At 41.4% G+C, this 24,158-nt stretch overlaps 2 protein-coding genes across 4 annotated transcripts; one reads left to right on the forward strand and one right to left on the reverse strand.

Annotated features, from left to right (window-relative positions):
• The first annotated feature begins 254 nt into the window (after positions 1-254).
• On the forward strand, positions 255-8,172 carry fbxl5 (F-box and leucine-rich repeat protein 5). The gene is made up of 11 exons (XM_017423472.3): positions 255-413; positions 998-1,213; positions 2,091-2,186; positions 2,305-2,500; positions 2,678-2,863; positions 3,779-3,904; positions 4,232-4,386; positions 4,475-4,557; positions 4,721-5,443; positions 5,858-6,006; positions 7,350-8,172. The coding sequence occupies exons 1-11, from the start codon at positions 330-332 to the stop codon at positions 7,424-7,426; spliced, it is 2,091 nt and encodes a 696-aa protein (XP_017278961.1). The 5' UTR covers positions 255-329; the 3' UTR covers positions 7,427-8,172.
• Positions 7,892-23,929, reverse strand: cc2d2a (coiled-coil and C2 domain containing 2A). Of its 3 annotated transcripts, XM_037974086.1 has the most exons (37): positions 23,852-23,929; positions 23,629-23,682; positions 23,382-23,465; positions 23,140-23,290; positions 22,024-22,094; positions 21,815-21,916; positions 21,662-21,742; positions 21,382-21,582; positions 21,122-21,278; positions 20,900-21,036; positions 20,677-20,808; positions 19,661-19,870; positions 19,436-19,542; positions 19,201-19,341; positions 18,863-19,019; positions 18,446-18,723; positions 18,138-18,315; positions 17,876-18,029; positions 16,584-16,731; positions 14,939-15,077; positions 14,658-14,861; positions 14,471-14,563; positions 14,300-14,391; positions 12,387-12,554; positions 12,183-12,240; positions 11,975-12,084; positions 11,755-11,851; positions 11,561-11,656; positions 11,283-11,453; positions 10,767-10,970; positions 10,602-10,691; positions 10,402-10,515; positions 9,465-9,599; positions 9,245-9,367; positions 9,114-9,172; positions 8,844-9,021; positions 7,892-8,706 (listed from the first exon to the last, which is right to left on the reverse strand). In XM_037974086.1, exons 2-37 carry the CDS (start codon positions 23,632-23,634, stop codon positions 8,521-8,523), a joined length of 4,812 nt encoding a protein of 1,603 aa, XP_037830014.1. In that variant the 5' UTR covers positions 23,635-23,682; positions 23,852-23,929; the 3' UTR covers positions 7,892-8,520. The 3 variants fall into 3 exon arrangements, with proteins under 3 accessions (XP_037830014.1, XP_037830015.1, XP_037830013.1); XM_037974087.1 differs by lacking the exon at positions 23,852-23,929 and having other exon boundaries at positions 21,662-21,745; positions 23,382-23,462; positions 23,629-23,822; XM_037974085.1 differs by lacking the exon at positions 23,852-23,929 and having other exon boundaries at positions 21,662-21,745; positions 23,629-23,822.
• Positions 23,930-24,158: the final 229 nt, after the last annotated feature.

Here is a 24,158-nt window from a genome sequence, read left to right on the forward strand (position 1 = left end):
AGTTAAATTCGGTGAATAATAATAATCATTGTAGTTTTAGATACGTATCACGTTTAAACAAGATACGTATCACGTTTTAACAAGATAAGTATCATGTTTAAACAAGATAAGTATCACGTTATAACGTGATAGCCTTCGAATTTTTTTTTCCTGCGTGATAGCACTGAGCTTCCGTAGATAATTATTTATCTGTTGTAGAGAGATGTTTTCTTCCCCTCACGGTAAACCCAAAGCCCTCCCTAAGTGGCGGTCACGTGACTCGCCCCTCCTCCTCCTGGGCTGATGAGATGTTCCCGTCGATGCAGATGACGCAGTGAGTTCTGGTGAAGATGGCTCCTTTTCCTGACGAGGTGGATGTTTTCACTGGCCCACACTGGCGAATGAAGCAGCTTGTGGGTCTGTACTGCGAAAAGGTGCGGCAGAAACAAAGGCAGTCCGTTAGTTTGGAGTTTCACGAGCGGAAACAGCGACTGTGTGGTTAAAGGAGGGGTGGACGCGTTAGCATGCTAGCTGCTGTTAGCTGGTGTGTTTAGCTGCGAACTGTCGGGTGTTTGTCTCAGCACTGCTTACACACTGTTGGGCTGGTTAGTCTAATACAGAGGCGTTTACTTACACGGAATTTAAACTTTTGTGCTTGCTCGGTGAAGTTTAATTAACCATGATGAAGCCTTAAGACGCGCCATCTTTTCTTGTAATGGTTTGTTATGTTATGCAACTTGTTTTTATCTGTTTCAACAGCTGCACATAATATTGTTACTGGCGAGCAGGCTGCATGTTAAAGCTCTCCTCTTTACGTGTTAGATAAACACATTTAGGTCACCAGATAATGCATCATGTTCTGCTAACATGAACATGTCACAGTTTCAATGCCCTTTGCATCAGTTTCCATGATCTAATGCTTCTAGCAGAATTCAAGTTTCAGTGTGAATACAACTAAGGTGTTTGCTATCACTGACTCTGATTCTGTTCTTGTTTTTTTTTTCTGTTTTCTCTCCAGCTGTCAAAAACCAACTTCTCCAACAACAATGACTTCCGCTCCTTCCTTCAGTCCCTGTGCGCCACCTTCAAGGAGTTCAAGATGCACGAACAAATTGAGAACGAGTACATTATTGGCTTGTTGCAGCAGCGTTGCTGCACGGCCTACAACGTGCACTCTGACAACAAACTTTCAGAGATGTTGTCCCTATTTGAAAAAGGCCTACAAAGCGTCAAGGTGAAAACTACATTAAAATGTTGGGAACTAATTGAATCTCATGCCCTAATTTGTACTTGTTACCTTTACAAAGGCTAAGCAGAAAAAAATCAAGGCTTAATTTGAAGGTGGAACGTGTTTCAGCTGCTGCTGATGGGGTCACAGTGTGTTATTAGAGTAACTATTACTTTAAACACACAAACTTTGTGTTGACAGCAACATCAGAACTGCTCATTTTCATCTGTACATGTTATTTGTATCAATAACTTGCTATTGGAAATCTGGAAGTCTTTTTACCATCTGATTTTATGAAGTTGGATAAAACCATTTCATGGCAGTTCTACAAAGTCAGAACTTTAAATTTTACTGGGAAGAAAAATGTCAGATAGAGACATTTTTTACACAAGCAGAGCTGTTTTCTGAAACCTGCTTAGCAGGAGATAAGAATATTTATTTATCTATTTTTGTAATACATTTGCAAATTACAAAAAGAGATTTCCAGATTTAGGCACTTGTGTAAATCTGAACTTCCGCTCTGCCAGTAACGAGAATAGAAACATCATTCTGGTTTAAATAGAAATCCTGTTTCCTGTCGAAAAGAAAAGATGTTCCTGCAAGGATAAATAATGCTGCTCTGATTTGTTTGTAAATAGATTTCATAATCAATTTCCTCCAGTTTAAAAATGTTGAGAACATTGGGTCACGGGAGGTTACAATCATATTTACAAGGTTTGAAACTCCAGTTTGTAAAATAGACCACAGTGGAACAAAAACAGCACGTTTTTAAACAGTCCCATAGTGTTTCTGATCTGCGTTTACTCTTCATGCTCTTTTATGTTAAAGACTAAGGGATTTATTTCAGGCACAATCTATGAATGACCAATTGTTATGTTTCTAGAGTGAATATGAACAGCTAAACTATGCCCAGCAGCTGAAGGAGAGACTTGAGGCTTTCACACAGGACTTTCTGCCACATATGAAGGAGGAAGAGGAGGTATGAATGTTCATATTGATGAGAGTCAAATGATTTTACATGGAAGTATTTTTGTGTCCCTGCGGTTGACTTTGCTGCAAGTTGTTTTGTTTTTTTAAACTGAGGAGATTTGTTACAGGTGTTTCAGCCTATGCTTATGCAGTACTTCACCTACGAAGAGCTAAAGGACATCAAGAAGCAGGTGATCGCACAGCACTGCAACCAACAGCATTTGGACTGTGCTGCTGAGGTGCTGAAGGGTTTCAGGTTGTGGACCCAGGCAGAGGAGCTGCAAAAGGCCTTTAAGTATGCTGATCACGAGAAGACCGATTATGGTTAGTATGAATAAAGGTGTTTCAACACCATTACAAACGACAAGAGGGTCTATTGTGTCCATTGCAGCTGAACCTGTGTGTAACTGTTTAAGGCACTGACATTCGTAAACGTGCATGCCGTCATTTCGGTGTTGTTCGAGCGACTTAGAAGCTGAGCCATTTTGTGCTTTCTCTCAGACCTGGAAAAGAACAGGAACTCTTCAGTCCACATCTCCCAGCTTCCTACAGAAATCATGCTGAGGCTCTTCTGTTACTTGAGCCCCGTGGATCTGTGTCGCTGTAGTCAAGTGTGCAGCTCGTGGACAGAGCTGGCCAAGACGGGCTCTTTGTGGAGGCACCTCTATCCTGTGCGCTGGGCAAGAGGTAAGCTCCACTTTCAGGCAGTCTGGATATTAAATTAATTTTTCTTTATAATTTAACGGTTCCTAGATTTATTACAGTGTGTATTTTTAACCACCTTTTTCTTTATCCAGTTAAAGGAGACAAGCTGATGCATTTATATGAGGTCTTTTTGTAATGTCTGGTATCTTTTTGTGAACTTACAGCATGATTTCAGTACCAAATCCTGTGCATAAAGTCTTTAGATTTTAGTCCAACTGCTCATAACGGCACACAGAAACTCTTGGACAGAGTAGCACTCATAAAACAGTGAGAAAATAGTTTTATGCTTAATTACATTTCTTTGTCTTCAGTTCATTCTTCTTTAAAGGTTAAATGTTTGCCACAAATCATACATTGAACTGGCTCTTAAAACACTGGAGCAATGATAAATATAAAAATAATATAATTTTGCTGGCCAGTTGGCACATTAGGTGCAGTGACATCAACATTCTCATACCATGTCTCCATAAACTATGGACTTCAGTGTGGAAGGGTTTTCCTTCCTTACTAGTTTTGATAACATCTAGAACTCTTATAGTTTAAATAAAATAAGAACAATTTCTCTCACTCGTCTCTCCAGCCTTTTGTGATGTTGCTTTTACTCACATACAGAAACTTGGAATTTCCATCATATGGCTTAGAAGAGACTTAAAGAACAACACTATGATGTTAGATTTTCTAGCTGAGATGCAAAACACTAGTTTTATTGAGGCATTAGCTCATTTCTTTATGAAATCAAATGAATAACTTCTGATGATAATTTGTTATTTAATAGCAAAGTGAAAGGCTTTCTTATTCCAGAATATATGCTATTATCAAGCATAGATTTATCTTTATACTTAAGCGTCCCATGTTGCATAGTTGGTAAACGTGTGTGTGTGTGTGTGTACACTTCAGGTGATTATTATAGAGGTCCCCCTGGGGATCTTGACCAAGAGCCAGATGAGGAGTGGGTGAAGAGTCGGGTGAACGAGGGTCGAGCCTTTCAGGAGTGGGACGAGGATGCTGATGTTGATGAGTCAGGTGAGGTTTCATCAGATACATAAATGTTCTCCTTTTTAACTAAAAATAAGCTTGTATAAATGTAGAATCACACCATGTAATGTGAATTTAATGATGAGGCTGTTTAAAAGTTGCCTTTTAAATAATGGTCTAATTTTTATTGAAAAAAACATTCTCTATCTTTTAAAGATAAAAAAAAAAAGATGCTGGCTCTAGATTTTAGGTTCAGCAGTGAGATGAAGGTAGTGAGCAAACCTGTTGTGTTGCAGATATTTGTCTCTTGTAGTCTGTTTTTCTCGATCTAATACAGAAAATGAGTTGTCTAATTTGTGTTCTCGGTTCTGTTAGATGTTTCGGGTCATACTGAAGGCTTGCTTGCAATTAGCACCGCTCAGAGAGAGAAGAGGCTCCTAAATGGGATAATCCAGAACCTTCTTCCAGCTGTTGGTTCATCTGTCAAGTCCATCGTTCTTGCATACAGTTCTACAGTCTCAAGTAAAATGGTATGCTGTTCAAAACCTTTTTGTCATCAAAGGACTCATAACTAATAATGAAGATGGTTTGACTTTAATTTATTTATTTTTAATCCAGGTTCGTCAAATACTCAGCCTCTGCCACAATATTACTCATTTGGACCTAACTCAGACAGATGTTACAGACTCGGCGTTTGACAGGTAACGTTATTGCTCAGCTGCTAAAGAACACGTTTTGATTTCATGTTGTTGCAGCAGCACAAAGTTAATTCACTGGAATCCCAGTAGGTAAAGATTAGGTTGTGCATCTTTTCATATGCACAATTACAATCACAGCTTTGTTCCTGTTTTCGTCTCTCTCCAGCTGGTCATATCTTGGAGCTTGTCGCTCTCTGGAGCACCTGGATCTGTCGGGGTGTGAGAAGATCAACGATCACACCCTTAAGAAACTGTCTGTCGGGCTGGGTGACCTTATGTCTTCCAGCTGCTCTGACAAACGCTCAGAGCGGCGAGCTAAGTTGCTTAAAAGCTCCCCAGTACCCATCACGCTTGTGGATGAGAGGAGCCTGCACGCAGTCGGGTGGAAGCAGCAGGCCATCATTTTCAAGCACGGCACCGCTCGCTGGGGCACGGCCCGCATCCCAATGCACGTTTGGGTTTTGGACACGTCGGACCTCGCTGATATTGAGGATGCTGCGGAGTGGAGCCGCCGGGGTGGAATGTCTTTCACCGAAAGCTTTGCAGAGACGCAGCTTGTGGGAGGCTCATGCTGTTGCAGGAGGAGCAGAAGGCTCAGGACTGGCTCAGACTCCTCCTTTTTGCATCAGCAGTACGCCGTGGCTGGGGAAATGCTTTGTGGTCACTCCACCTGCTGCTCGAGTGACGTGGCCTTCAGGACTTTTACCTGTCCTCAGAGCGAGTCAGGCGTCAGCAGAAACGGCACTGCAGAATTGCGGACTAAGTGCTCCTCATTGGGGGGGCCGCAGTGTCTGGAGCCTGAGAACAGGACTGATTGCTCAAAGGCAACACGATCATTGAAATTTCTCAGCTTCTCTGGATGTTACCAAATCACTGATTTGGGCTTGAGGTAATTATCATATGTTGTTTTTTAAATATACTTTTAACTTAAAATAACATGATTTCCTGCTCAAATTTGATGTGGATTTATTTGGAGGGTCTTCCTTCAAAATATGTTGATGAAGTAAAATGAATCATTACTGTATCATTGTTTCAATTTCAAAACATTCACTAACTAGTTTTTATCAGGGCTTGCTTATTAAACAATATGGTGTAACAACTTATTCTGTCTCATGTACAGTTTTGGTTTAGATCTAATGTGTTCATTCACCTGGATAAAGGTGAATGAACACATGACTTAATGAGGACATTTGCACAATTTAGATGGTTTTAATTCAGATTGGCTACTAACTCTGGATTACCAATGTTCATGTAGGTGTTTCATTATGTCTTAACCAAGTTCGACATCCCTCCTCTGTTTCAGGGCTTTATCTCAGCGTGGAGGACTTCCTGTCCTGGAGCATCTCAACTTGTCTGGCTGCCTCTTCATCACCGAGGTTGGCCTGCAGGAGCTGGTGTCAGCCTGTCCTTCCCTTAACGACGAACACTTCTATTACTGCGACAACATTAACGGTAACACAAGTGAAACCGCTAGTGGTCATGTTATTTTTTTGTCTGATTAGAAAATCATGTTCATGATATAGGAAGGAAGGTGTCCTCATGAAGAGCTTTGTGAATGTTTAACTATTCAACTTTATGGCTGTAAATGATTTGTGAGTAGATCTACAGTGTGTGCCAGCTGTAACAGGTATTACTAACCCCACTTACATAGCATGTACTCTAGTAGGATTGCTCAATTATAGGAGGAGAAGAATCACAATCCTGAATATTCTGATTAAATCTGTAATCAAGAGTATTAACAACGATTACTCAAGTTTGGAAACATTACATTTATTGCACTTAAAGAACAATGAATTGCACTATCTTTTGTGTCTCAGTTAAAAAAAAATCTATGAATTAAGGTGCTTAAAAAGTAAGCTTTTTATAAATTAAAAAAACACCCTTTTTTGTAAAACAAAGTTCTTCCCAGATGTGCTTCACATATAAACCCTATACTTCATATTAGTTGCAGTAACTATAGTATAAAACTAATGTATTTGCTCACTGACGAAGACGACGCAGCGCTGCTGTCCTTTTTTCCTGTTTTGTTGACAGCAGCTTATTTTTCCTCTAAGATCCAGCTGGACGCTTTCAGCTGCTTTACCTGAAGCTGTAATCGTGTTTTAAAATCACTTCACCCAAATAGGCGTAGCTTCATGGTTTCTTTTTTCTCTTTTTTTTTTAAATGGAATACATAATTCCTCACATACAGCAGCAAAGTCTTTAGTAAACTTACGTCTTGCTTCGTTTTCTTGTGGAAAAGTTTGCTGAAGTGATGATTAAAGACAACTTTCTTTTTCCTCTGCTTTAATCTGAATGTTGGTCACATATTTCCCACATGTACCCCTCCAAATCAGACATTGTTTAGACAGCAGCTGTTTATAATCTTTGTCCTTAGTGTTGAAAGTAATTTGTGAGCGCCTGCAGCGGACGTCTCTGGAGCGTGTCGGCCCTCCTCTCCCCTGCATGTCCCGCAGCGGGGGGGGGCAGGAGTGCACCTCGTTTAGGAGGCAACACAAAACAAGAGCATCAGTGGCAAAAATATTTTTAGTGCTGTGGTTATTTGTAGCCAAAATCCAAACAACGAATTTGATTAATTGCACAACCTTAAGTGACCGATGCTGCTGAGATGGAAGGTAAGTCGGTGTTATTATGACCAGAACAATGGGTCCAGTCTGACATTCAGCTGTGTGCTACACAGTTAAGATTCACTGAGTATGTAATCATTGAAATACAGTAACAAAGTGGATGTGGGGTGTGTGTGTGTGTGTGTGTGGACCAGCTGATAATAACCAGTGTGTGTTGTTTCTGTGCAGGTCCTCACGCAGACACGGCCAGCGGCTGCCAGAACCTGCAGTGTGGTTTCAGAGCCTGCTGTCGCTCTGGAGAGTAACGCAGCCCAGCAGCTCTCCCTCTTCTTGCACTTTATCCCGGGAATACCATTTGTTGTATTTTGTGTCACCTAAAAATGTTTCTTGACGAAACTGTAATTTTGCTCCTGCTGTTTCCATGTTTAATTTAGTGGACATAATCCTTCCGAAAGAAGAACATAACTGGGCGATGATGGGTTTAAAATGGCTGTAAATATAGTTTCTGGTTTCTTTGTTGGCTTTGAGAAATCAAAAACCAAACCAGCAGGAGGTACTAAACATTTTCTGCTAATTTTATTAGCCACTAAAACTTCAGACTTTAACACACGTCAGACCGTTCTGTAGATTAGAGCTGGCTGATCCCAGATGTTGATGGTTGTTGTTGAACTCTTATCACCCCGGTGGAGGACAGATCTGAACACAAGCAGCACAGATAGGATTTGTGACATAATGTTGCTGTATAGTCTAAAGTTTTTGCTTTAGATTTGTGATCTTTAGTATTTGGTCCCCATAATTTTTTTTATCTTTTTCTTTCTTTTCCTTTTATGCACTCCAGTGAGGGGGGTAAACCAATGAGAGTTCACTTGAGCGACCTAATGTGGTCAATCCTGAGAAATTAGGAGTGTGAGGGTAAGAGTGATCAGGTTTTAAGGGCTGTACTGAGTACTGCTTTATTCATTCTACACAGCAAGATTTATTTTGTTGTTCTGAAGTCTTGCATGAGCTTCATTGGCAATGTTGAACTCCTAATAAAAGTGAACAGGTAAAACAATGCATTCAGTCTGTTTTTGTTTATTAAGTGTATCCACGGAGGAAAAAAGGCATGTGGTAAAGAGGTCAGTAGCAGCATCGCTACAGGTTAATCATATTTGGACATTTTAAAGTATAATTCAACACAGCAGGACTGAGACTGTCACAAAAAACAAACTTTGTTGAACAGATGCAGATGGATTTCTTCAGTGTTAAAACTGATCTTATGGAAAAAAAATGTGGAGGTAAATTGGAACAGGATAATCTGTATTATAAATTAATATATATATAAAACTTAACCTATAAAATGATGTCATTAAAAAAAGTTTAGAAGAAGTAAAGTGATGCCATAAGCTCGTCTCCTGCATCATAGGTGGCTGAGAGAGGCCAGGTACACCCACACAGACAGCACGCTGCTGGGGTAAGGGTGAACGTACACGGCCAGAGCAAACTCCACGTTTGACGCCTGAATATTGTGAACTCCGGTGCTATACACCATCTCTATGATTGGCCGAATCTCTGAGAATGGTAGATGCAAAGGGAATCCTGCAATCTGAAATGGAAAAATGCATATTGAGGATAAATAAACTGCAGTGGCACACAACTCGGATGTCTAAATCAACTTATAATTTTTTTGGGGGGGAATGGTGCTGTAATACAACTAGACTCATAAGTGTGTTTAATACTTGCCCTGTAATCTCCCAGCAGGCTCTGCAGCTCGTGACGATGCCCCTCAGCCACGTCCTGCCCTCTGCTCAGCTCCAGATTAGGCAGGAATTGTTTCAGGATGGCGTTGCAGTATCGGTTCCAGCGAGTCGGGTGACGAGGGCGCCACTTCATGATCTCCTCCTTCAGGATCTTCTCGATTCTATTTGAAGTGAGACAGTAGGTGTTTTATGTCTCCTGTTCTGGGGGGCAGGACGGAGCAACGTGAAAAGGAGCCGACTTCTTGTTACTCGCCTGTCCTGAAGTTCCACTGCAGCCGCTTTGTCTGCGTGGCGGTACGCCAGCTCCTCGGGCTAAAAGGGAAGTCAAGTTAGCAGAAAAACGAGCTCCTTTGTGATCAGAAATCAAAGCTGATGAAGGCTCACCTGTATGCTGGACAGCCCCGGATGGGAGAAGAAGCGGGAGAAAAACGGTTTCCACAACTTGCTTTTCGTGATGTCAAAACTCATGTTTGGCGGTGACGTCTTCTGCTGAACGTTGAACCAGACCTAAACACGTTCCAATAAACAACATCCTCTGGAAAACTGATACGATCTTATCAGGAGGAAGAAATGAATGTCAGACAGCTGCTTTTTCTTCACTCACGTTGTCAGGGTTAACCAAGCAGCCAACTGTTTGGAGGGGGCAGAAGGGGTCGTCCCATTCAAAGCACTGACCGCTGCTGGGGTTCCAGATAAAGTAGCCGCTCGGCTCATGGGTTAAAACGTAGGCTGTGCGCCCCTGAGAAAAAACAAACCCACAGTTTGCTGCTCCTGAACACAGAAAAAACTCCTACCCTTGTTGCAGTCAGTCATGGGCATGAATGTTTTATTATTTTGGGCCGCTGATTTATTTGAACCGTTCCTTTTTCCAGGGTTGTATAATTATACAACATACAACTTCAGAGAGTTAAAAAAATAGTTTAAATTTACTGTGGGATTTTTTCTAATCCATACAAGGTCAAATACTTTAATAAATTCCTTTACATTTTTTAATAAATGGTGAAAAAGATGAATGAATGTCCTAACTGGACAAAGCTATGGTCTAGTAACTTCTCCTTAGTTACCAGGAACACCTGAATAGGGTAGTTTCTTGTTGCCAGCATGAATAGGATTAGTTTGACAGCACTCACTGAACTGAGCAATATCAATCTGTCATCGTCAAATGAAAAGAAATTAGTCCAGATGTTCAGGAACCACCAAGGCTTAAACCTGCCATGAACTGGAAACTGCTGGACCGCCAGAATACCTGTCCACAGTGAAGACGAGTTTTACATCACCATAGACTGAGAGGACCAAGAAAGAGGCTTAAGCTGTCCACAAGCCAAATGCCTTCTGAAACAAGGTTTTATTGTCAGATGAGACAAAGGTTGAGTTATTTGGTCACAATGAAAAGAAGTGTTTGGAAGAGTCAATGTGAGGCTGTCAAATAAGTCATGAAAAGCCAAAAATTAATCTGACATTCATACCCATTATGAGTGGATTTAAACTGACCGCAGCTGTATCTAAAAGAATTTCAGGCCTAATAAGTAAATGTCACCTACCTCAGGTATGGCTGTACCGATAATAAGCCAGGCTTTCTTGCCCAAAAACAGAAAGTAGTTGCACAACAGCACAGCGTGTTCTTCCTCATCTCCTGCTAACAGAGTGAGGAATTGCTGAAAACAAAACAAACACATTACCGTAAGACATGTGTTTCCCCTCCGTGTACTATTCGGAGCATTTTCATAGAAGCGCCACTCACGTCACAGGTGCTCCACAAATCACAGGTTCCGGAGAATGACACCTGGTCTGGCAGAGACGGGATGAGGGAGACGTATCGAGCGACCAGCGTCTGAAAGAGCGCGGCGAAAGTGAATAAATTCGAACAAAACGAAGACAAATCTACATTTGGCACAATCACACGGACCGTGGCTTCCTGGGGGTTATTAGGAAATGCGTCAAGGAACTCCTGTGGGGGCTTGAGTGGTCGGATGTAGCGAGTGATGAAAACCGTCTTCCCGTTCAGGTCTATGACCGTGGTGATGCAGGGTCGGTCCGGGTAGTTCTGAGCTGCTTCCCTCTCAAACGTCTCTGAGGCCTGCAGTAATCGCTCATCCTCTTGACTCTCGAACTGCAATGCAATGTTGCAGCAAATGGATGTCAGGCAGAAGAAATAACAAGTTTATGGTTATTTGGATGCTGTTGTGTACAGGTGAAAAAATATGGGATGAGAGCTGAAATGGACAGTTACCTTCACTTCCTTTATCTAGAGCATGCAGCAAAGCAAAAGCCAACAAATGACACAGAATGATGACGAGAATAAATGCATAACCTCATGTGTTATAAGAGACAAACAAAATGAAAGTAGACAAACAAAACGAAATGGTTAAAGAAAAATGCCAAGCACAATGCAACCTAAACATGCTCCGATTATCTGACTTGCCTTCTCCCTGATCGACTCTCCAGGCACCAGCTGAGGTTCAATGGTGATGAAGAGTCTGATAAATGTTCCCTCGCTGGGTTTCCGGAAGTGATCGTAAGCACCGTAACTGCCGAGCTCCTTGCTGTACCCCAACAGCACGGCCGGAGTATTCACTTTGAACGCTCCGTCAATCTGCCACGTACAGAAAGGAGAAGTTCGCCACAAGTTCAGGCAAATGCACCAAAAAATAAATAAATAAATAAATAAAAAGTCTGCTAATATGAAGAGTAAGATCTCACCTTGGACTGAGAGTAAATTGTGCTGAAAGGAATCTTGACCGAGCCCAACCAGTGCTTCTCTATCTGCGTGTGAATAGATGACCCCCTGTCTTTGTTCTGTGGAGCAAGGTTGGGGATGATCCAACTGAAGGAGCAGCTTTGAATATGAAAACTGTGAGCGAGGGGGGAGGAAAGAACGGCTGACGTTTACTCACTGGTCCAATTTCATAAACCACTTCATCAAAGATGTTGACGAACACTTCATCTTTGACTGACTGCAAGCTGGTGGTGCTGTAGTCCCCGTTTGGTGCGCTGTGGAGAAGACGTTTAACAAGTCAGCTGACTCTACTTTCTTTTTTCTTTTTTTTAAACACTGAAAGCCCTCCGGTAGGTGGTAATGAATGGATATACCAGGTCTAAAAGCTTTCTGTTCACCTGAATGGCAGCTGCAGCTCCTCGTTCCAGCTCGGGTTCGGTCCGTCAGCTGTGGTTGTTTGAAGCACCGAGCGCTGGAAGAACACCTCCACAAACGGCCTCACTTGTGCCTGTGTCACACGCAAAAATAAATAAATAAATAAACAAACAACACACACTTCAACTAGTTCACATGAAGCTCGCAGAGCAGAGCACAGGTGCACTGTACCTGGCTGAGGTAGGAATCACTGCTCTGGATGGCGCTCTGAGAAGACTGTCCTGGTTTACTGAAATGAAAATCAGTTCAAATAATTTAGTATGTTGTCTACTACCAAAAACTCTTTAGTCTAAATACCTCGGAGGGGTGGTCAGGGCAAAAGAGGCTTTACGCTCTCTTCTTTTAGCTATTCCCAGTATGAGTGGAGGCACTCACTTGCTCTGAGGCTTGCGGATCGGGACGTTGTGAGCCCGGATGACATTAATGAGCAGTTTGATGTCTCCGTCGGACAGATTCTGAGCTGTCACCTTCTTTCTGTCTTTCCTCTGAGGCTTCAGCGGTCGTTTGGGTTCAGTCAGCTTAAACAGGTTGATTCCCAGAATCCTGTTCGTGGCGACAAACATGCAATCAAAGAAAGAATTAAAGACGTTCTTTGATTTGAAACAATATCTTCGAGTCAGAATTTATTTAATTGATACAAACTGTAGGACGGGACTGTGAACTATTAGCAGTATTCAGTTTTTCCAAGTATTTGCAATTTCACAATCACAGGACTGATGTGGAGGATTTTTACCTCAATGTATCTGTTGACCTCTGACGGTAGGAACATAATATTTTATTAATTGAACTGGCAAGGAGAAATTTAAGGATTACATGCTGGTGTATGTAAACCAAAACCTTCCTATAATCCCATGCTAAATGCTGCAGTACATGAAGCATGCTGCATTTGAGGTCAGCTTTAGATTTAAATTCTCCAACTCCAGGTTGTAGAGCAAAATATAAAACGAAAAACAAGGAGTGAATACTTTTGCAATGTACGTATTACAAATTGTATTGGAATAAATATAGAAAAGTGCAGCATGGTTACGTGAAGAAACAATGAAAGATTATGCACAAATGTTTTAGCAATACATTAAGTGCCTTTAAGATCTTTTGAAATAATGTTAATCTTCAGTAATTTGATGATTTGAAAGTAAAATTTGTCTCAAGTGTACAACAATCCTGCAAATTCCAGAAAGTCTGAATACTGTCTGAGGTCTACAGTCACTACTGTAGTTGTAGCTGGGTTTAAAACTAACAACACAAAAGACAGGAGAAAAACACTAAAGAACATACCCTGAACCTGCACCACTGTAAACATTTATAGCAGAATAGAAGAAAAAGAAAATGGAAAAGAATGATTTAAAACTTTCAATCTAGATGATAAACGAAATTCTTAGTTTAACACAAAGCAGCATTCCTGTTGCTGAGGCGCTATTCTGGCTCTAATGTGTACCAATCTGCTTAAATGACTACATTTCTGAAACTGAACATTTTTGTTACGTCCTCATGTGAAGAAACCCACTCTAAAACGACGTCTGCCAACTCCAGAGGAGGAAATACGCAGCGCTGTACCAGGCTAAAACAAAACCAGACATACTTACATCTCCCTGTGACACTTTACCTGTCTCTGATGAGCTGATACTGACGTTGAGCCCACTGTTTAAGGTGATCCAAGCTACCTAACCTTCCCTGTTCACCTGGAGCTGGGCGTTCTGGCACATTTTGTAAGCTTTCCCTTCTTTTTTTAATACAAAAGGAGCAGGTGCAGGTTATACAGAAATGATAAGAAAAGTCTTTGGATTAGTATTTTGGTGACAGCATTACATGTTTGGAACAAAGAGAAACTCAAGGCCCAGCAGTCCTTGAAGAAATGCATATCGCCTGCCGCTTTTCATGCTAGAGCTTTAATCTGAGGTTGTCTCATGGTTATTGTAGTTTTAACTGTTTTGGTCAGGTTCTGTGCAATCTCGGGCAATCTTGCAAGATTTTGCTCAAACTCTGGGGATAACCCTCAGCTACTATGAAATCAAACTTTAGCTCAGTATCTGTCAGACTGACCCAGTTATTGCTATGTTTATGTGTGCTGAGGTCTATCTTGAACCCCAAAAGTTAATCACTTGTAGATATACATCTCCATGAGAGTTTCATTAAAATCTGTCCAGTGGGTCGTGAGATACTTCGCTAACACTACAGACAATCAAACACATGTACACGTGATCGCCTGCTTCCCAGCGGCAGGCGATAAGGAGTGTCAACTCTTAAAGTGGAAAGTCAGGACGCCTAACGATGTCTGGTGGAGCACTTACCCGATGCTCGGTATTTCCTCCTCAACCACCAAGTCAGGCAGTTGGAAGTAATGTTTAGCCAGAATAGATCTGTTGATGACTGACTCTTGTATCTGTAGGAAAACGACAAACTCACAGTATTTTCAGTACTACCATGTGTTAAGTGTTAAAGAGAAATAGCTGTAGTCTCACCCTCTGAAGGTATTTGGCCACCAAAGCTCTGTGTGAATCCAAATGTTCTTTGGTGTCAACTATCTCTCCGTCTTTCAGTCGTTTTTCATACTCCTGAAATAATTCCAACCAAAACAGAAAAACATCATGCATACACCCTGTTATGTTTATAAATGATGTGAGATGCGGCGAATATTCAGACGCTGACCTGTAACACCTTGTCGGGGATCTCGCTCTCCAAAGCAGGAACAAGCTTGTAATTGCGGAACTCTGCGACTCCTTGGTTCCTCAGCCTGAGCAGGCGGAATCTTTTGGAGTCGTCCAGCTCTTCGTCGCTCACAAAGTTGAACTCGTCCTGCAGATGCTCCAGACGAAAGTACTCCGGAGCGGTTACCTCACCGCTGCTGGCCACCTGAGGGCACACAAAGAAGGACTCCTCATAAGATTCAGTTCTGGGAATCTCCAGAAAGAAAGTATTCTGTGACTCACTTTTAGCAGCTGCATGATTGAAGCATTTTTAGGGTCATTGGGGTCCAGTCGGGACTGCGTGGCCCACTCGCTTATCTTTTTCATGTCATATAGCCCAGATGCTCCAATACTGGTGACAGCATCAAGATGGCCCAAACCCCTAGGACACGGGACACGGGACACAGGACACAGGACACAGGACACGGGACACAGGGATTAATACAGCAACAAACAAACAGCCATTTTGGCTTCAGAGTTTATGAGCCAAAGCCTTTCTTCTATCAGCTAAAGTAGATGGAGGAGATACCACTTGTGTTAATATGTGGGAACCAGTCAGCTGAGATCAGTAAGCCCCCAGCTTTTAACTCCAGAGACGGGACGTGTGATGGTGCGTTCAGACGGTCTGGGTGCAGACGGATTCAAACTTGCTGGAAATTTTCTTTGACACTAGGTCAGCTTTAAGGAACGAGCTCATCGTCACAGCTCGGGCATTTTCTCCCCTTGAGGCAGAAAACGTGCAATTTTTCAGAAGTGTCGATAAAACTAGCTGAAACTGAGAAACAGGAAGCAAATGTCCTCTTCTTCGGTTGTTAAAAGTGAAGCCAAAAGATCCCATTTATGTGTCCCAAAAACACAACACGGCAAGTCCCGCGGTTTTACACGACCTTTATTATACAATCGAACAACTAATTACAACTAAATAAAATTTAAAAATATAGTATATGAGCAACAAGGTAAGGTCTAAATGAATCAATAACTAGAACAAATAATATAAGCTGTATTTTATTTTTAGCAAGGAAATTGTTCCATTTAATATAATGAGGAGGCAGGAGTTAAAAAATTTACTGGGTAACTTGAAGTACTTGAAATGTTTTAATAGTTATTTTATTGTATGCAGTTCCAAAAACCAAACAAGCATTAGCTGAATGTGTGTCAAACGGGAACTTCTGGCGCACTTGGTTGATCGAGTAATTATTACCTGCTGCTGAAAGGTAGGTGATAATGTTTTCGCCCATATCTGTGAGTGTGTATTTGTTTGTTTGTCTGTTAGCAAAATATCTCATGAAAAACTGGACAGATTTTAATGAAACTCTCAGAAAGTAATCACTTGATGTATATCTAGCACTGATTAACTTTTGGAGTCAACACAATTTCAAGATGGCTGCCACAGCTAAGCAACCCTAGCTAACAAAAATGGTTATAACTCAGTCAATTTTACAGGTATTAACCTAAAATCTGGTGTGGTATCATCCCACCACATACTTAAAGTTCTACACATGGCACGACATCTTTACTTAAAACTTCAGCATTAACTGTTGAAGTCAACCCTGTTTTTCTGTTAGCAAAATATCTCATAAAGCACTGGATGGATTTTAATGAAACTAATGAAAATTGGACGTACATCTACAGCTGATTGGCTGTTCAATAACTAAACAGATTTGACCAAAACATTGAGAACTTCCATCATTTCTCAGCATAAAATGATTTTAGTTTCAAACTCTGGCATAAAACTCGGCGAGCAATATGCATTCCTTCAAGAAATTCTAGATCTTTAATTTAGTCCTTATTTGCTACAAACCAGAGTAGAACCCCCACCTCGGAGACCCACTTTCTTAAACCTTTAAACCATCCATAGTCAGTGGCTCATTGCTCTTAGGCACACTACCTGCGTACACCACCGGGCTGTTGGGAAACAGGAGGTGCGAGCGGCGCATTATCGTCCCCGGCCCCCCAGGACATGCAGCACAACAGCTGGCCAGATGTCAGCAGGATCACTTTGTTGCTTCCATCAGGCTCGAAGGAGATCGGCACATCTGAGGAGGGACACAGAGAACATGTGGGCGTGTCAGTAAAACCTACGACAGGGACTACAGTGCAGGTCAGGAGTGTTGAGCCACCACCCATTACTTTATATTTTGCATCAAAGAATAAGATTTTCTTCAGCTACAGAACAGAAGTTCAGTTGTTTCTGTTTTGAACCTGTTTATTGGATTTACCATGTCCTGAATGACTAAGAATCTACACCAGAATATCTGTCCTGAAGATATATTATGTAAAAACTTGACATACAGTGGAAGGATGATGCATCTCTAAGATCCTGTGACAGATATTTGATAGATTTTTTTTATTTTCTTAAAGACGCTGACTTTCACATACTCTTTATGTGCTACAAATAGGATTTTAGGATATTTTTTCCCTGAACTGTACAAGTTTCTTCATTTTTTTTACCAAGTAACAACACCATGCCTAGATTAGCCTAGCTGGTTAACAGTCATTAGGAATCATTTTGCTGATGAAAAAAATACATATTTCCTGCCATTAAAGACGGGAGATCATGTAATTACACATGTGCATGCATGTGTGTGTGCTTGTTTGTCTGTCTGCTAGCAAAGTATCCCATAAACCATTTTAAGGAAACTTTCAGAAAAAAATTATTGGATGTACATCTATGACTGTACCTTTGGAGTCAAACATATTCAAGATGTCTGCCGCAGCTGAGCAAGAACACAACAAAGGCTAGAACTTGGTCAGCTTTACAGATTTTGAGCTCAAATTTGGTGTGGTAGTAGCTGAGAGTCATCCTCAACATATGCAGCAAGCGTTTGACACCTTGGCATGCGAGGCAGCAGCTGATACACATTCCTTTAAGGAATGCTGCCTTCATTTATGCCTGATATTGTTTACATTTTGGTGGCTCAACTGAAACATGAAAACAAATCACGTCTCTTGAAAAAAAAACAACTTTAAAAATGGACTTTGATCAGGCTGAAAATGAGTGAAAAAAGTTAAACCAAACAAACCCAAAAAGCTCTATAGAAAGCCAGAAGAACCATAGGTTACGTTTATAATGAACACGTCTGGTCGCTTGGGAGCAACACAAAAATAAGAGGAATGGCTCAATACTTCTGCTCAGTACTAAGCATTTATGGGTGTTTTAAGTCTGATGAAGACATTTACCACTTCCAACTCCCTCGTGATCAAACATCACTCTTTGGTTGCTGCTAAACTCAAACTTCTCAATTGGGGCGCGGCCTGTAACAACAGAAGGATCTGGTACTGGTCCAAACACCTGAGCCAGGAGGGAGCAGGATGACCCAATCTCCTCAAACACCTACTCATACACAGTACACACAAACACACAGAAATAAATAATAAAAAAAGGACAACAGACACTTACAAATTAGGTTTGTCTCATAGATTCAGCATGCCTTCATTGTACCTGCAGAATAATGCTCTGGGGACAGTTAAGGATCTTGAGATTGAAAATCTGACCAAAGTGCACCCTGAAATCCGCGTTCAGGGAGCAGCTGCCTGTTCTGGAAACTTCCTTGTCATTGTACAGGATCTTGATGAAAAGTGAACGCCTGGAAACATCTTCTCGTCGAGCTATTTCAGCCCTGAAAAGGGAAGAAAACGAACACAACGAATAAACAATTTGTCTCTTTTTTATAAAAAACACAAAACCCCTGACAGCGAGAGGAATAATACAGTTCGTGGATTTATTAGCCGGGATGTTAGAAGGCCTACCGGGGGCAGAGTTCAGTGGCGGTGATGCTTCCTGATGCTGACAGCTCCGGGATCAGGATGGCCTCTCCTGCTCTCCTGCGTATCCTCGAGGCCTTTTCTCTCACCTGCTGCTCGATGGAACCAAGGTCCGGCCTCTCGGGGGGCTCCGGTTTCAGAGAACCTTCCTCAAAGGGCCCCTCCGGTTCACTTTCTTTCAGGTCTTGATTCTCTTCTTCCTCTGTGTCATCCTGCGCCTGACCTTTTTTCTTCTTCTTCTTCTTTGTCTTCCTTATGGCTTTCTGAAAACATGGACACATTGGAAAAAATGTGTGTGAATATTAATGGGGAGTGCTGCCAGAACAAGGCCTTCCTGATTTTGAAACTTAATTTAAGTGTCATTTTTTTTACTTCTGTTGCTAAACTACACCCAGTAGGCACCTGTTTCTTTCTCCAGAGCTTCCACTCCTCCAGCTGCTTATTGTACTCCACCAGCTTCTTCTGGTATTCCTCCTCATTTTCTGCCTCCAATTCCAAAACTTCTGTCAAGATTTCCTCTTCATACTTGCGCTCATCTGATGCCCGATCCACATTCTCTCTGGTGAAGTGATAAACAATCCAACAAAGTCACGATATGGATGGCATGAATACAAAAACCTACAGAGTGAGCATAACGCACACGTTCCAGCAAATAGACAAAGAATAAACACAGTTACTTGTCAGAATTAATGAGATTAAAATGAGACTTTTTAAGTTGAGAAGTTTGTGAAAGAAGTCACCTTCTGAGGTAGAGCTTATAGGGGGTGTTGGTAAACTTCTGAAACTCTCTCAGAGCCTTCATCTCTTTCCACACTTTAATTATGCTCTTCAGCAGAGTCCTGTCTTTCTCCTGCTCTGCGTCTCGCAGCTGCCGAGTGTTTCTGCAGTGTTCGAAGGGGGGGGACGACAACCAGCAGGAATGCTGCGTGTCATGCCACCAACAATGTTGTTTCTGGACTGAATGGGAGACCTTACCTCACTTCAAAACTGTACTCTGAAACCCTCTGCCGTAAGGCCAGAGAGAGGCCCTGCTCGCCGTGGATATTCATCATGTTCCGCAAGGCATTCCTTAAGCCATTCAGCTAAAGCAGAAATTAGCACTTTTTTAAGTGTACAAAGCCTCTTGTTATGACTTAAGTGAAATCAGGTTGTTTTAAGGATGGTTTTCCTACCCTCAGACAGGATTCTGGTGGAGTTTACCTTGTCAGTGAGGTGACCTGTGAGGTTATTGTGCTGCCTGGTGAGGTACTGATCGTACAGCTGAGCCAGACGAGCTGCCAGCACATGCTCACGGCTGAAGAGTGGATGATGGGAAAAGACCAGCCCCGAGATATCAACATCGAGCTGATAGTCTCCCTCAGGGTCTGCTGCACCAGCGAGGAACAGATTTGCATACTTGGACGGCAGTGCCTGAGGGATGAAATAACATTCACCGCGATGGATAATATTCATCACTGAAATGCGCAGCTAGCACTTGTTCATTCCCTGCAGGTGTCATGATTAAAGGAGGTGTGAAGTAGTCGGTCTATAGAGGAGAACTGTTTAAATAAAAATGATCACATGGTTTGCATTTCTAATGAAAGTTTTGTACTTTCTCTATATTTCCTGTTTCTCCCTGTTGCTTTTGCAAATAAAATATATAAATATATTGTCTTGCATGCCAAAGCTAATCAGTTTTAAATGCATGTCCAATCACTACTCTAAATTTCATTCAAATCCATCTGCTGGTTCAGGAAATATTTTGTTTAACACACACACACACAGGCTAAACTACTATCACTCTACTTGTTCCCTTCGGTGGTGGGCGAGCGATAATCAAGAAATCAACCATTACGAAAGATTAATCAAATTTAAAAACAACTGGTGGCTCCAATCACTTGCTATTACATCTTTTTCTTAATGTCTTGCTAAATCATATGTAATAATTAAAGAAAACATATTTAAAAGCTGAAATTCAGGGGTTCTACATATTTTGTAGAACTTAATTTCCACAGTGGGATTTTTGATGTAGCTGGATGATGTAGCTCCGCCTTGATCTCTGTTAACAAAGAGCCACTCTTCCCCTTTTACTTTGTACAAAACACCAATCTGACCTTTTTGCTTTTCTTTTTTTTTAAGCTAAAAGAGTCAGAGAATACATCAATGTGACAACGCTGTATCAGTTCCAGTGTATGATGTGAGAAATGAGTGTGCCGGTATAAGAGAGTGTTTCTGACCTTCCTGTACACAGTCTGCAGACCAGGATGCAGCTCTCCCTCCATGTGGAACAGAGGGGGTCTTGTGGATGATTCTTTAATGGGGTCAGGCAGAGCCATGATCTTACCATCATCTCCAAACCACTTCTTTCCCTTAAAAATACACAAAATGCATTCATATAAATATTAAAATGAAAAATAGGACACATATATTTGAGTGATCCAGCTTGATGGCTAACGACACCTCCTCTGCTCTCAAAATGCGATTCTCCAGGATGTTCTCATTGGTCTGAGACACGGGGGGCCTCTCCCCTACGTAGAGACCCTCATCCTCCAGAAAGCGAGGCTTCATGTTTTCAGGCAGCTTAACAGAGGTAGGAACTGTAAAAATAAAACAAAGGACAAACCTCACTACAACTTGAAAGTCACAAATGTGAACCAGGAAGTTCATCAGAGCACATTTTACCGGTTCGAAGGCTTGGTGTGAACAAAAGTTCACTGTCTCGTTGAAGACGTTTTCGATAACCAACGTACTCGGCCCTCTTCATTACCAGGAAGTCTTGGGGCGATTGATCAATGACAAATAAATCATTTTCATTTTGAACCAGGGGAGCGTCTTCACTCTGAGGCAGGATGCACAAAACCAGGCATTCACTCTATTTTTTCCAGCCGCTTAAACAGGACAATCAAAAATATTTATCCACACAAAACTCCAGCTGATGTTACCTGAATGACGTTGTCATCTTGGTTATCTTCTTCTCCTTCAGCATCTTCTTCAACCTCAGCTTCCCCTCTGTCCTCCTCAGTGGTTTCTCTCTGTTTCTGCCTTTTTCTGCCAAGCTTCTCTGACTCATTTGGATGATCGGGCTCAAAGTTGAATGTAAAGAAATTGTATGCCTCCTCAGCTGTTGGGAGGTCTTTGTCTACCTGCATTTTCAGCAAACAGGTAATTACATAAATACAGAGATGAATTCTTTCTATGTTTTCATCTCATTGTAGGCCTTACTCTTCGGGCAGCCTCGCGGAACTTGACCCTGCTGCGAAGAGCCGGAGGATCCTCACCTCCTTCCGCACTGACTGGATCAACCTGCTAAAAACCAGATGAATTAAGTTCTCTGGCTGTACTGGATTACATGTGTCCGGCTGTGGGAAAACTCACCTCTCTGTCAAACCTTGTTACATGGTCTCCGTCTCTGAGCCTTTGGAGTCGACTGGCTGGCTCTACAGAGGCCTCGTGCTGCTGAAGTCTCTCTACTTTAGACTGGAATGCAAGATCCACACATGATGTGTCAACAGAATTCCATGTAGACTGATAAGACCTCTCGTCTGCGCGTGTATGAAAAATATTTATATAAAAAACATATTTACCCTGGCTGCTCTCAGCTTCTCTTGCAAGGTGTCTAAGTACTGAGAGCTGGAGGAGTGCTGAGTTCTCAAACCTAGGATACAACGTGCAACATGAAGCAATAATTGCATTCATTGTTTTCCACAATCACAGTTTAAATTGGATGATTTTTGGAGATTTTTCCACAAAATGCTCAACTGATAGTTGATGATGCCACACACTAACTTTTAACATGTCTAAGATTTCCAAACCTTCGCAAACTCTTTACTTCCACAACATTTTAGTACAAATTACACATCAAAACAGGAATTTTTGTTTTCTTTCACCCAGTGTCTCTCACTGCTATAAGACTTCTAATTTTTCCTCAAATCGCCTCAGAGTGCAGAGTGCACACCCACCCAAGCAAGTATGTTATATTTTAGCTCAGTTTTTTCTTCAAAACTGGAAGTAAAGTGCCTTCAAAAACTGCTATATCTCCTACATAAAACACTGTGGACACATAAGAATTCCCACATGTGACCATCAGAGTCTTCTGCTGGTCATGGTTCAAGAATTTTTAAGCTATGACTTATAGTGTTTACTGTGACTGTTTGAAGCTTACTTTTTAGTTTGTGTTTCTGCTTGCTTCTCTTAACAGGTACATTGTTACCTATATGTATACCTAACGTTTCTTTTGTTCTTGATTCTCTTTATACTTCTAACGTAGTTTATACATCAAAATGTTGGCCTTTTTCTTACCTTAGATTGTTATTTATATTCATAATTATGATACTAAGAAGAATAGATTGTGGAATTTTTTAAGCAATAGCACCTTTAATTTAATTTAAATTCTTCTGAAATTTTCTGGCTGTAAAAATGCCCTTTAGTGCACTAAAGCAGGGTTCCCTGTGCATCGTACAACAGTTACTGAATCAGGAGCTTCACAAATTAAGAACAAACCTTCAAAATATAAAGGAGGGCTGGAGTTCACTGGTAATTTGTTTTTTATCTTTTACTGTGTAAAACAGAAACAGACCTTTAGAAAGTTCAACTCTGATGAATTTAGTGCTGTCAACATGTTTTGTTTGTCCAGATGTGATCTAACTAAACCAAAGCATGTGTTGCAGATGTAAAGTGTAAACCAAGCTAATCAAACAAACCTATGTGAGAACCAGCTGGAGGTTTTGTTGAAGCCATTAAGTTATCTGTCTTTTCAGCTGATGCCCGATTTGCACTGAAGTCCTGAAGAGTGGAAACCTCCCCTGCATCTTCATCCTCGTGAATTTCCTGGACTAAAGACCGCTCGAGCAGCTAATAAACACAAAAAGCAAACAGTGGGGTGTTAGTGTTTTAGGTGTGAAACCACAGAAAACTAAAAGGAGGCAGCCAAAGGAAGATGCACCTTCTTTTTTCGCCTCTGTCTTTGAGCCCTTATTGCCCGTTTGAGAGTCTCTCCTGGGTCTCCATCGCTGCCTTCATCTTCCTGCTAGAACATGACCACACAGTTCAGACAGACAGCAACAAAAAAAGACCCTCACATCCACACACGGCAGCGCAAAAAAGCTGGAAGAGGGTGAGGAGAAGGAGCCAGCAGCACACAGAGGAGAAAAACTACAGCCTAAAAGCTCCACTACAAAACACAAACCAACCTTCATTGTGGTCTGTTGCTTCTCCACATTCAACTTGGCGGAGGGAACCAGAGCCTATCGAGTAAGTTAAATTTATCAAAACATTAGCAGCTCCTCTGGCTGGAGTGTAAAATAAAACGAGCCCGACTCCTCTCTCCTGGTCATGTTCAAACTTGTCAAAAAATTGCGCCTGCTCATTTTACATGACGTCAAAAGTAATATGATTTTAAGATGAACACTTTACCTGGATGTCATCCTCAAGTTTGTTTTTCACCAAAGATTCTTGTAAAGCCCGCCGTTTCCTCCGCAGCTTTTGTCGAAAGTCGCTAAAACAGAACCGGAGGCAGTCATTTTATGAACGGGATGAACTTTAGCTTTTAGCTTATATAGCACAAGTACAGTCTAACTATTTCACAGATTTATACCGAGAAGAAAAAAATACCTTGAAGAATCCAGAGTGACGGTAGTTTTTATTAACAAATAGGGAAAATAAATTGTTAATAAAAACGGCGACTTAAAAACTGCGTATAAATTGTTTCGTATGTTTGGCT

Source organism: Kryptolebias marmoratus, linkage group LG24 (assembly GCF_001649575.2).
Source record: "Kryptolebias marmoratus isolate JLee-2015 linkage group LG24, ASM164957v2, whole genome shotgun sequence".
Taxonomy (NCBI): domain Eukaryota; kingdom Metazoa; phylum Chordata; class Actinopteri; order Cyprinodontiformes; family Rivulidae; genus Kryptolebias; species Kryptolebias marmoratus.